The sequence below is a fragment of the Semicossyphus pulcher genome, unplaced genomic scaffold (genome assembly GCF_022749685.1).
Source record: "Semicossyphus pulcher isolate SPU_LCO1_2020_fin unplaced genomic scaffold, fSemPul1.0.p SCAF_5, whole genome shotgun sequence".
Taxonomy (NCBI): domain Eukaryota; kingdom Metazoa; phylum Chordata; class Actinopteri; order Labriformes; family Labridae; genus Semicossyphus; species Semicossyphus pulcher.
This window is the reverse complement of record NW_027211726.1, coordinates 13,971,403-13,984,618: the sequence shown is the minus strand read 5'-3', so window position 1 is coordinate 13,984,618 and position 13,216 is coordinate 13,971,403. Positions and strand designations below refer to the sequence as shown.

General features: G+C 41.2%; 1 protein-coding gene across 3 annotated transcripts in view; it reads left to right on the top strand.

The window, feature by feature from the left end:
• syngap1a (synaptic Ras GTPase activating protein 1a) overlaps positions 1-11,549 on the top strand; it is a 47,860-nt gene extending 36,311 nt beyond the window's left edge. For 2 of the 3 annotated variants that reach the window (XM_069680979.1, XM_069680978.1), the window contains exons 16-20: positions 2,226-2,738; positions 2,874-3,020; positions 5,056-5,267; positions 7,918-7,990; positions 10,274-11,549. In XM_069680979.1, coding sequence (XP_069537080.1) covers positions 2,226-2,738; positions 2,874-3,020; positions 5,056-5,267; positions 7,918-7,990; positions 10,274-10,300 — 972 coding nt within the window. In that variant the 3' untranslated portion in view covers positions 10,301-11,549. The remainder of the gene's footprint in view (positions 1-2,225; positions 2,739-2,873; positions 3,021-5,055; positions 5,268-7,917; positions 7,991-10,273) is intronic. The other variant, XM_069680980.1, reaches the window with a different exon arrangement.
• Positions 11,550-13,216: the final 1,667 nt, after the last annotated feature.

Sequence of the window (13,216 nt, the reverse complement as noted above, 5' to 3'; positions counted from 1 at the left end):
TTATTTTTTGTTGCAGTGGAGTCGAAGCAGGTATCGAGTATCCTTTTTTTTTGCGCGCAACGTATTGAAGTATGAAATTCTGGTATTGTGACAGCGCAGTCTAATGTACCCAAACCTAAATCTGAAACCGCAGAACAATCCTCGTTGCATCTTAAAAGGCACCACCAGGTAGAGAACGAGTTAGCTGGTCGATAAACTCTGATCTGTAATCATAAAATAAACTCTTCAAACTCGACTGACCTTTTGTCTGTTTATTGCTAACAGTGGCTGTTGTTGCTGGTTGCTTGGCGGTCAGACCTGAAACAGTTTACACTGCCTGTTAGTTGTGTTGAATTACACTGAAGGCTGTTTCTGTTATTGTGTCCATCCCATTTACATCAATAAGAGAGGGCAAGGGGCGCTGTTTAGCTCGGTTGGTAGAGCAGGCGCCCCATGTACAGAGGCTACAGCCCTTGTCACACTGATCGCAGGTTCGACTCCCGGTCTGCAGATCATTTGGTGCATGTCATCCACCGCTCTCTACTCCCAACATTTCCTGTCTATCTTCAGCTGTCCTAAAAATAAAAGCAAAGGCCAAAAAAATAATCTTTAAATAAACAAAAAAAAATAAGAGATGGCACAATAATGCTCCAAAATCATCATACAGTTGAACGAATCCCTCTGGGAAATTGAACATGATGGATTTTATGGAGGTATGATTTATGGCAGGACTGCCGTAATAGACTGCAATCTCTTAAATCCAATAAAAGGACAGTGTGATCACCAACGGGGATAGAAATGTTTTGATAACAGTCACAGCCGACGATTCCTTTTTCTCAGTTTTCATAAAAAGACCTGGATTGTCTTTTCGTGTTTCAAGCCAAACTCAGAGTCCTGTCATTTACTCTCAGTGTGATTTCAACACCTCCACTGAGCACTTAAAAAAGGTTTGCATGAATTGCGTCATTCAGATTTATTAGATTCACTTTAGTTTTCATACTAGCCAAAGTAAATGTAAAAAGAAAACCTGCATTCTTGCCAACAAGAAAGAAAGAAAATGACTCTCTTCTAGGCAGCACAACAAGCAAATGGAAGGGACTCTTCTCGATGCGCTGCAGACACCACGCTGAAGCTGGATAATTTCTGCTGGACTGTGTAGGATGCCTGACATCAATCACGCTGTGTGTTCTTGTTTCAACACGTCTAAAAACTAGCTGTCAATCAACACTGTCAGAAATGCAAATAGTCCAAATATCACCATATTATACAACCTTTAACCATCTGCGTACTGCACAATTACATCTCTGAGTGCAGAGGGGACCCCTGAGTTTGAGCGTGTGCAGTACCATCATTAAAAGCACAACAGTTACATCATAAACTTTAATTAAACCGTCACTGGTTTGATGAAGCTCAGTCAGATTCTTGTGTTTTTTAGGCAAAGCTTTTAATGAAAGTGTGTCTTTGTGATGGCCTGATGGCGTTCTCGGCTGCTGCAGATCGTTCACTTTGATTAGTTTATTACAACAAGTCTGTTTAAGAGCTTTTAATTAAACCGTCGTCTATTATTGAGCTAGTTCTGTCCTGCTGCGTGGGCCTTAATGCAACAAACATCACAGGTCCGCTGTTCATTAATGCAGATAATGTGTCAGGGAAGGTGCTGTCTGTCTGTCTGCCTGTCTCTCTCTCTCTCTCTCTCTTTGCATCAGTTCATCACTAAATCATTAAAAACTAAACATCAGTTCGGTGTTTATGCACCACCTCTCTGAGACAAAACCCAGATGTTCTTTTTTAATCAGGCTTTTTTGCCGCTGACTGTTATTAAATAGAAGTTGGGTCTTGCACTACTGTTACACCCTGGTTGTTATTCTTCTGTTACATCCTATTTATTCATCTTCTTACTTATATGTGTCTTTGTAGATCAACTCTTTGCAATATCTTTTCATGCCCTTAATTGGTCGCATTGTTGAAAAGGTTTCTTGCGTTGCCCTGCCAGATTGTTTTTTGAAATCAACAAGCATTTTTTTAACAGAAAAAAGGACTTTTCTTGTAAAACAAGCGGGTGCAGTGAGTGTGATTCTTTCATTTATCTTGGGTCAAATCCATGTGGGCTTTTGTGTTTAATTGCATTTTAACACTGGGGTGCATTGAAGTTTGATATTTTCAAATTCTCCTCAAATTGCCTTTCATAATTCATAATTCATCAACTTTTGTCCTTTCTTTTCTGTGACCTCTCTCTCTCCTCTCAGGAGTCTCTCCAGCAGCAGCACATGATGGGCGTCGCATCTCAAACAACCACTGGCACAGGCACCCCCGCCTCTCTGGCCACACCGCCAACTACAGTCCATCCCGTCCGCCAGTCGTCCATCGCCCCGCCTCAACACCTCAAGTCTCAGCGCTCCATCAACACTCCAGCCACCGCCACTCCTCCCAAGGTCCGCCCGCAGAGCAGGAACCTCCTCCTCGACTCCTCCGACACAAACTTCAGTGGCAGTCAGCCGAAACAGCGGGTAACTCAGCAGCAGTCGCAACAGCAACAGCAGCAGCAGCAGCAGCAGACGCAGCAGCAGCAGCAGGACTCGCAGCTGGGCGTCACGGACAGTCCGGCTCCCGGGCTGCCGTACCAGACGAGCTCCGCCAAAGAGAACCAGGGCCAGTCGGCGGCTGCGGAAGTGTCAACGGACACGCCAACGAAAAACTCCAAGAAGCCTCAGTCACAACTGCAGCCGCCGCAGCAGCATTTGCTCAAACCAGGCAATAAGGTCAATCCAACTACAATCCTTGATTTAAAATGATACAAAACCGTGTAGAAAAGTATTTCTACCTGAAAAATATAAGAGAATATTCAATATAAAGTCACAAATCCAAAGCTTGACTGACCTGTGTTTTGGTTTCAGGGTTCCACATCGGCCCTCAATGAGCGGACAGTCGCCTGGGTGTCCAACATGCCTCATCTCTCTGCTGACATCGAGAGCCTGCGGCCGGACCGAGAGGGCCAGCTGAAGGAGTACTCCAAGAGCATGGATGAGTCACGACTCGAGAGGGTCAGCTGATTTTGTATTTTACTGCCTCCTTTTTAAGGTGCTTTTTATGAAAACATACATCAGGATAGAGTATTTAAAGTTGGGATGAAAAAACGTTTTTGTTTGTTTTTTCTTTAAACTGATTCAAAAGGAAACTGTCTAATTGGATTGAAATCAAACTACATTGGATCAGTTAAAATGCCCTTAAACTTCAAGTACACCAAACCAGACTGACGTTAGTATTTTTGGCTGACCGCCAGGGTCACTTGGGTCTGTATGTGATGGTACTTTCAGAGCCGTAGAGAGAGAGTGTTGCGACATCGCAATGGCGGATCATGGAGCACATTGTACCTCCACTGTCGCAACTCTCTGTCTATACGGCTCTGGATACTTTGTTCAGGGATCAGGTGGGGCTGCTCCTCCGCTGCTTGTCCGCTGTCCTCACCTACATCCTAAGTCTTGTTTGTTGTCTTTTGCCAGAGTGCATGTTCTATAAAGTTAAGGATTAAGATCTCTTACCTTCCCTGAATCGGCCTGAAATTTTGTATTTTCACAGAAAAGCTTAAATTAGCACATGAAAGAGAAAGCTGCAACATAATAACAAATGTCACGTATGCAAACATGACAGTAGATTTGCGCTTCTTTATCACAATTCATTTCAGTCTGTTTCATAACCAGCAAAAACACTCCCCACAGCAGCTTTAAATCGCTCTGTACGCTTAATATGAAAACGATGTAAAGGAATCGTGTCCTGACATCAGCAGCAGCTCTACACCTGGATATTATACCCTCGAAAAAGCAAAAGGATTAACTTCTCCTCTGCCATTGTTGTTGACAAAGCTGATACCTAAAGTCCCACCCCTTCTTGATTTTGATTGGTTGGTAAGAGGGGAAGTGACATTGACGAGCGCGGCGGTGTTCCAGAAGTGGAACTGTTTTGAAGTGAGAGCACAGTGACTAAAAACAGCTGATGCTGAGGGCGTTTTTTTGCTGAGGACGCTGAACTGCTTTGGTTTTGAGAAGAAAATAGTAATCGGCCCGGCCGATAATTGGCGCCGATATTCGGCATTCTGACAATTTTTTTTTTTAAATAATAAAAAAATATATATTTTTTTATTTTTTTTAATCCAACGGCCGATAAGAGATCAATTTAAAACTGGGTTATTTTGGCTCTGATGCATATGCTTAAAGGCATTTAAACAAAGTTAAGTGTTGGAGTTTGTATTATTCTAAATTTTGACGCCAATATTTTCACTTTTACTGCAAATGAATATCGGCTTCAAATATCGGTTATCGGCCTCCTTGACTACTAATAATCGGTATCGGCCCTGAAAAAACCATATCGGTCCATCTCTAGAAAATAGGTGCTGCCAGCGCAAAAAACGCTTACTTGTACGGTGAATACACATCACATGGTGGAACTACAGGTGCAGATTAGCTGTTTGCACGTTTGCATTAATGTGGTTAAATGTCAGTGTTGATTAATCTGCATGATGCTATATCAGTGAATAACAATCAGATGTTATAAGACAGACAGGGCTCTAGTCATGGGAGCTTACCCGGTAAAAGAGAAAGAAAACACCGCCTGCTCAAGGAAGATGTTATTGTTAGCTAGTTGCTAATCATGAGCAAACACTGAAGTCAGATTAATGGAACTTTCCTGAGTGGTAAAGTGCAAAAACTATTATTATTTTTAGTCTTATTGTGCATGTAAAACTATGTAAAGCAAACACACACACACACTTCAGAAGAAGAATACGTCCTGACTGTTTCACCCTCCTCTGTTCTGTGTTGCGTTTGCGATGATGAACAACTCCCACACTCTTCTCCATATAAGAAACAAGCCTTATTACAGAGCATGGAAATGTTTGATAGCACAGATTTAAGCCTACCACACTTCCTCCTCAGTTATGTCTGCACATCTATCCCACTTGCTGCTTGGCAAAAATGAGCTGTGCGACAGATCTGTGTCTGTCTTAATAAAAACGCTTGTCACTCAGGAGTGTCTGAGAACACCGGTGACGATACAGGTGAAGTGACTTTGTCTTTATTTCAGGTAAAAGAGTACGAAGAAGAGATACATTCCTTGAAGGAGCGGCTGAAGATGTCTCATCGCAAGCTTGAAGAGTACGAGCAGAGGCTTGTGTCGCAGGAACAGCAGACGAGCAAGATCCTGATGCAGTATCAGAACCGCCTGGAAGACAGCGAGCGCCGCCTGAAGCAGCAGCAGCTAGAGAAGGACTCCCAAATCAAAGGCATCATCAACAGGTGATTAGTGTTCGGGTTGAAGCAGAGCTGGCAGACGGGAGGATGTGCCAATTACTGCTTGGCGTTCTCTATTACATCAGACTTGTCACACACAAGTTGCTCCCAACTTAGTATATAATAATCAAACTTTTTGTTAGGCGTAAAATCCACAGCATGTCTCAAATGTATGCCCTACATAAAGCTGGGAAAGGCAGTGATATTCCCCTCATCACAACAAGCTCTGCAGCTTATAAAGCACAGCAAGGTAGCGTTTACAGCAGGGAAAGCAAATGCTTGAGTGCTACAAAAAAAGATACATGAAAGCAGAAGTGAAGGAAGGTGAGGAAGTGTTCACCAGCTTTACTAACATCTCAGACTCTAATCTGATCTTAACACAACATATCAAAACATGCTTTACAAACATGATGAAGTTTAAATTCTCCACTCACCGCATCGGTCCCAATATAATACTTTTTTTTCCCCTTGACATACATCTGAAAAAGTGGGATCATCTTATATTCGGGGTCTAGACTTTTAAAGGCGTTTGTACAGCGTTTTACATAGAAGACGAGGCATAACAGAGGCGCAATATTCCCGCCTTGAACTGGCAGTATAAAAGGGGCTACATAGTGTTATGTCCGAAGATGGCGAGCCAATGATAACAGTCTTAGCATAGCTTAGCATAAGGAACGGAAGCGGGGAAAACAATTGGCCTGACAATAACTCCCCCCTGTTTTTACATTGATGTGTGTGTATGGATTTATCAAGCAGGTTACAACATGTTAATGAGGGAGCTTTTAGTTGCAGATAGTGCCCTAGCTCTAGCTCAAAACTTAAAGGTACCCTGTGGAGTTTTCTTGTAAACAAACACAGATTATGTTGACATTACATTTATATTGTTTCATTACAGTTTTCATTAAGAAATACCTGAGTGGAAATGCAGAAGTTTTTTACTCTTTGCTGAGGTGGAGAAGTTTGTGTATCAATCAAAGCAAAGTGCGACCAAGTGCAATGAAAACAGAGAATAAATCATGCAAATAATGCACAAGACTTTAATCTCACCCACCCTTTGTAACTCATTAAAAATTTCCACAGTGTTTTTAACTGCATTGACTCTTCTTAATACATAATCTCTTCATGCCCTCTTCTTCTGGAAGGCTTTAATGGCACTTGATTCGAGTATCAGCGCAATCAGCTGTTAATCATGATTTGACCTATTAACATAATAACAGTGAGTGGAATTTGTGCATTTTCTTTTGCAGATTTTCAGAAAAGTTTTGCTACATTTGGATGGAAACAGGGCTTTTGAGCCGATGCAAGTGGTGAACAAAACAGAATCAAACAAGGGGCAAACTCAATAACTGAATATAAAGATGGACGACGTGTCTCCATGTGTTCTCATTGTACGAAACTGAAGCTAAAATAGACACAGAGGCAGGCGCTGCCATCTTGTGATGGTGACGTCATTTGGAGTCAGAGTCTGCACAGTCGAGATTGGCAGGTGGAGCCAAAAAAAACAAAAAAACAGCAAGGATCCCGCACGCCGGTGTATTTAAGAGCAGAACAGCTTCTTGTGTTGGTCTGAAGCAGACGTTCACAGATATGTAAACTTCAATGACTGTAGTGATTGTTTTAGTTATGTCTCCTCTTGCCGATCCTCCTCTACTCTGCTAATAGGGAACAGATCGGCTGCAGGAGCCGCATTTGTCAACAGAGCTGTCAATCATCCTTTTTACAGCATCAAATAATTAATTAAAAATAAACATGTCAGAAAAATGAACACTTGGACGTAAATCAGCATGATAAGAACTAACTATAATGACAGAAACCATGTTTGAGAAACATTTATTTGATTTATTTTGTTATGATTTGACTCATGTCCCATCTGATAACATGGAGGAGCCCGCCTTTATGACCTATACTGCAGCCAGTCATGAGGGGCCCTCGCTATGTTTTTGCTTCACTTTTAGGGAGCTGTCATGTCGTCCATCTTTTTATACAGTCTATGGGCCCACTCATCAACATTTCCCTCTTTAGCACCAGTGGGTCAAAAAGTCCACAGGGTACCTTTAATGCACTGACGAATGAGCGGTGTCAATCTTTTCATTAAACTGTCAGAGAGAAAGCAAATACGCATCTTCCTTAAATGTGGAACTGCTCCTTTAAATGTAGCCCATTAAAATACCTACGTGATTTGAAACAAGGTTAAATTCAAGGAAATTGGAAAATTAGAACAGGCAAGTCACCTGTACAGGAAAGACCTGTTACATTGCGACAAAGTGGAAGTCCTACCTAATTAAAAATGTATTTAAATTGAGTATTTTATATAACTGGAGTGCACAGGGTTCAAACCTTCATCTCATTTTGTAAAAAGCCTCCTTCAGTTAAATTAAACACAAAAGCAGCAGATGGGTGCACACACTGAACTGCCCTGCACACACTCATTTCACAAGTTCTGTATCTGAACAGCTGAATTTGAACTGTCTCAACCCGTTCAGTTCAGATTCAGCGTCAGGAAGCTCCGAGGATAGCTGAATGTACCGAGAAACATGTCAAGACCTTAATATCATCATATGGCCGCATAATCCTACATCAAATTTTTGAAAGAACACCGGCTTCCTAATTCTATTTTTGTCAACCGGTTTGTTTGTTTCTATTTCCCTGTTGTCAGACTCATGGCTGTGGAAGATGAGCTGAGAGGGGGTGCCATTCCTGATATTAAGCCTCGAATCCTCACAGACCAGGTTTGTGCCTGTGTCTACGTCTTTTATCATCCCTATTTGCTAAACCAGTCATGTCCTAAAACAGTTTGCATCATTCCTACATCACATCCAAAGCATTGCCAAAGCCAGTGCAGGGGGGGGAAAAGTTTGCCGCTGTCATACACTTCACCTATTCTCATCTTTTAAAAGTACCTTTCTGTCACATCTGCGGTAACATTTCACCATGTGCTGCACACGTCTGAGAATGGGAGGATGAATAATCCCAATAATCCAGGGCTGGATAAATTCATGTACAGAGGTTAATCTATCCTGTCTCTGAAGGAATAGCAAGTCCTCAACACTGAAACGGAATATTATTTACCATGAAAAGATTGATTTTATACCGCAGGACGCATTCATCACTAGAAAACCTTGACTGTGTGACTCACCGGCGGCGTCACAGTAATTCTGCAGGGCTCCGCGTCGTGAATGCACCATGTGGGCTGGATTGTGACGCAGGTGAGGAGGCTGCGTGTGTGAGCCGTGTTTACACCGAGATGAACTCAAGAGAGACAACATTTGCTGTCCTTGAAATACGCTGTCACCTTCTTCTTTTAGATCCTAAAGCAGGGAGCAAAGAAACAAAGTAGCCTCTTGAAAACCCAGGCCATATATAGAAATGTTTCTGCACTAGGTCTGCTGTGAGATTGTAACTCTTTCACAGCAGATTTCTTCAACAAATACGAGTGTGTGGTTAGGGAAGACGTCTAATCCTGCTTTGCCAGCATTAAACTCTTAAAGTGGACTGCAGGCTGCTGGCTGCAGTTTGGTTTGCAAGGTGTTTCACAGATATAAAAGCGACACATTCATGATGACGAATGTATTAAAGACCAATCATAGGCAAAGTGTTGAGAGATGCTATTCCTTCAGATGATCTTGTGAATGTCTGTGTGCAACTCTAAGCTGTTCTTTCTCGCATAATGAAAATGTAGAATTTAAAGTAACATTTTTGGAAATAAGTAAATTCACTTTCTTGCTGAGTGTTAGCTGAGAATATTGATACCATTGTCATGCCTGTAGGCTAAATATGTAGGTAAAGTCAGCAGCCAGGTAGCTTAGCTTAGCACAAAGACTGGAAACAGGTGGGAACTGCTAGCCTGGATGAGTTAAAAGTTAGGAGCAAAGGTTTAGTACAAAGATTGAAAAAAAAAAAGTGACTCATGACAGTTAGCTGTTTTACGTAGGTGGATTTCTGGACTATTTCTTGGCCTGGAGCGGTTATTTCCTGGACTCCTCTCTGGTTGCCTGCCAGTCACTTCCTGCCAAGAAATACTCCTGCGCACACCATCCAGTAAAAAAGAAAATTGTAATTTTTACCCTTCAATTTTTGTGTGGTTAATGAACAAGATTAAAATGTGTTAGTTAGTCTTTGAGGTGCTGGTAGGGACATTTTGACAGAGCTAGGCTAGCTGTTACCTTGTTTTCAGTCTGTATGCTAACAGTACTAAGCTAACTGGAGCCTAAGCTTTCTTAGTAAACGAGTTAATTTAGGCTCCAGTTATCTGAGTAAGTTTGGTAGCTTAGGATCCAGTTAGCTATTTAAGCTTGTTAGCTGAGGCTTCAGTTAGCTTAGTAAACGAGTTAGCTTTGGCTCCAGTTATCTTAGTAAGTTTGGTAGCTTAGGATCCAGTTAGCTATTTAAGCTTGTTAGCTAAGGCTTCAGTTAGCTTCGTAAACGAGTTAATTTAGGCTCCAGTTATCTGAGTAAGTTTGGTAGCTTAGGATCCAGTTAGCTATTTAAGCTTGTTAGCTGAGGCTTCAGTTAGCTTTGTAAACTTGTTAGCTTAGGCTCCAGTTATCTTAGTAAGTTTGGTAGCTTAGGATCCAGTTAGCTATTTAAGCTTGCTAGCTGAGGCTTCAGTTAGCTTAGTAAACTTGTTAGCTTAGGCTCCAGTTATCTTAGTAAGTTTGCTAGCTTAGGATCCAGTTAGCTATTTAAGCTTGCTAGCTGAGGCTTCAGTTAGCTTAGTAAACTTGTTAGCTTAGGCTCCAGTTATCTTAGTAAGTTTGGTAGCTTACGATCCAGTTAGCTATTTAAGCTTGTTAGCTGAGGCTTCAGTTAGCTTAGTAAGCTTGTTAGCTTAGTCTTCAGTTAGCTTAGTACTGTACAGGCATGAGAGTGATATTTGGGAGATATGATATTCTCATCTAACTCTGCAAGAAAGTAAATAAACCTATTTTCCAAAACTATTCCTTTAAAGCTGCACTGTTATGGAGCTAAAAAATGAGATAAGTCATAATTTCAACCGTTTTCTCTCCCCTCAGTCTATCGGCCACGGCTATGGATCCTGACTGCCACTTCCAAAGTGACCAGAGTTCATGATGGTCACTCGGGTGTAAGAAGACTGATTCAGATCCTCCTACAAACCCCCTGAAGAGAAGCTTTGCAGTGGATCCAGCCGGACCACTGGAGGCTTCATCCCACAACATTTTTAAAAAACTTTGCACATATTCGAACTTTGCCTGTACCAGAAGTTGACAATCAGTTTAGCGTGAGGACCAATGTGTGCAGAGAATCATCTGCACAGTTTGACTGAAATCTAAGCCAATCTAAGCCACAACAATGGCAATACTGAACCTAATGAGTTTCCTTATTTAATGAGAAGAAGTGAGAGCAGATGTGTGAAACACTGGTTATGAAGATGGATTCATAATTCTCCCAGCTACGAGCAGCACACTGGCTTCTCGCTTTAGTTGCTGCAGACAAAAAGGCTTTTAAAAGCACAAAATCCCCTCATGGTGAAGCCTGTGACGAGCAACAAGCATGTTGTTGAATCATTTGCCATCTATGACCGTTGGATACAGGGTACACGCAAAGACCTATGTGAATCTGATTCAATCATTTAGTGACAAATAAGATATTTTGACTGACAAAGGTTCTTATCTTTATGATTTATGCATCTTTTTGCATCCTTTATAATACAGCCATCACATCTGAAGAGATGCCAAACAAATCAACAATCAAATCACTGCTTTAAATACAATCTACGTGTTTTATCGGCACACAGAGTAAAGCCAGAACAACAACGACTTTAGGTGTACAGAAACAGTATTTCTCAAAGCTACTAAATCTTTTTAATATTTGAAATAATCTGAGATTATAATGTGTTTTGTTCACTTTGTAAAAATATTATTAATCATAATAAGGAATATATATTACATTTCAAAACAGTGATACAAAGTGCTTTATAGATAATACAAAGAAGGAAAACTTGGGTTAAAATGTAAGAAAATATTTCATTTAAAGGGGCAGTCCACTGATTTCACACCGTTCAGGAGGACTTCTCAGTCTGTGAAACCTTTTTATAACTTCCCCTGTGACTCTGGAGGAGCTTAGTCAAGTCTGAGAAATTATATCTTGGCTTCACTTGGAGACTCCAGATCAAAAAGTCTGTTAAGAACTAGGGGGATGGAGTTTGATTGAAGTGGTTATTAACCAGGAAGTGGGGGCTGACGAAAAGATCCCACTGGTTACGTCATGGGAAATGTAGGATCCAGCAGTTTGGAGATTGACTTGTGTTAGAGTCTAAGGCCCCGTTTACACCTGGTATTAATATATGATCTGTATCTGGATAACGACATTTAATCCATGGGCATTTTTAGTTACACCTAGTATTACTCTCCTGAAGTCAATATGAAAATGTATTTGTTTATTTGATAAGGCTCGGGATGCAATAATCATTAGTAGAATAAGACTGAATATAAACATGCTAGTTAGCGAGAATGCAAATTTACTGTACGTCCATAGTCCCTTAGCAGGTAACATAAACATTACAAGAGAAAAAACCCAGTTTATTTTTTGGCCTCTTATGCCTTTATTTACAGAGAGGACAGTGGATAGTGTTCGAAACATGGGAAGAGAGAATGGGGAGAAGGGGGCAGGGTGGGGGTCAAATCCGGGGCCGCCACATTGGGGACTGTGGCCGCCGATTTAACCGCTGAGCTAAAACCAGCGACCCCATTCTTCCTTTCTAAACCATGTTTTACAAGGGGTGACTTGCTAGCTGTTGCTACTACTTGTAGTTTTTGGAGGGCAGCTTTAGCTAGCATGCGGAGTCAGAGTACCAAATACATACGACTTACACTAAGTCCAATCACAACGTGAGCCCGACCCTCTACAGATGTGGTCAGGCTAATCTGATGTGTGTTCTGCGTGCTTATAAACCTTTTATTGGCATGTGTGTTTCCTCATCCACACATACAAATAGCACATTAAATCCAGGTGTAAATGGGGATGAAATGTCTATATCACTCGGCCTTAGCCGCTTCAATTCTTTTATGCTCCGTCTCTTTAAATGCCCGGAAGTTAATGCATGTTCAAAACTCACTGGAGTGCCCCTCCTTCTTTTAGGTCAAACAAACTAAACCGTCTTTATTGGACATTTTCTTCCGGAAGGTTATGCTATCGCACATTTCTGAAGGATGATACTGTCAGCTGCATTTCTGGCTCCAGCTCATCTTTAATCTGCAGTTTCTAATGAATATTCATATCATGGACGACATATCGGAGAGACTGTGTTGGTCTAAAGCCAGCCTCAACTAACCAAGCCTCAAAAGTGACGCATCAACCTGAAAGAACACGATCTGCCATTTTCATTATTTATCTCTTTTTTTTTTAGACTTTTTGTTGTACAGCACTTTGTAACATTGGTTTGAAAAGTGCTGTATGAATCAATTTTTACTAAGTATGATTATAAACATTATGTGCAACTGGAAACAAACCATATTATAGCAAGTAGTGGATTCCTCATCTGTTGTGTTTAATGTTTCTGAAGCATAGATGTGCAACAGTTCTGCATGTGCTTTTTAAACTGCGAGGACGAGTAAGTCGATTTGTTGTCAGATATTATCCTAATGTACAAAAATGAAAACTTTGACGTGCTTTCTCATTGGAAGGCATCTTTTTTTATCCAACCTGCTGACTCTTCCGTTTTTTTCAGAAGAGGGTGGCATTTGGCCTTTTGCATTATACGACATGTACTGAGAAAAAAAGGAGCAGAAATCACAGACCGACTATAAAAGACGCGAGACAGTGAAAACAACAGAACAATAAGGAGTTTCCACGCAGGGATATGTAGTATATGTGCATAGGATTTGACTGCCTTACAGTCTGTGCCACTGGGCCAAAAATAACAATGCCAACTTGTAAACTTTGTATATTGAATGTCCTTTTTTTGTAGTCAGGTGATGAATTAATAAGCAGTGTGT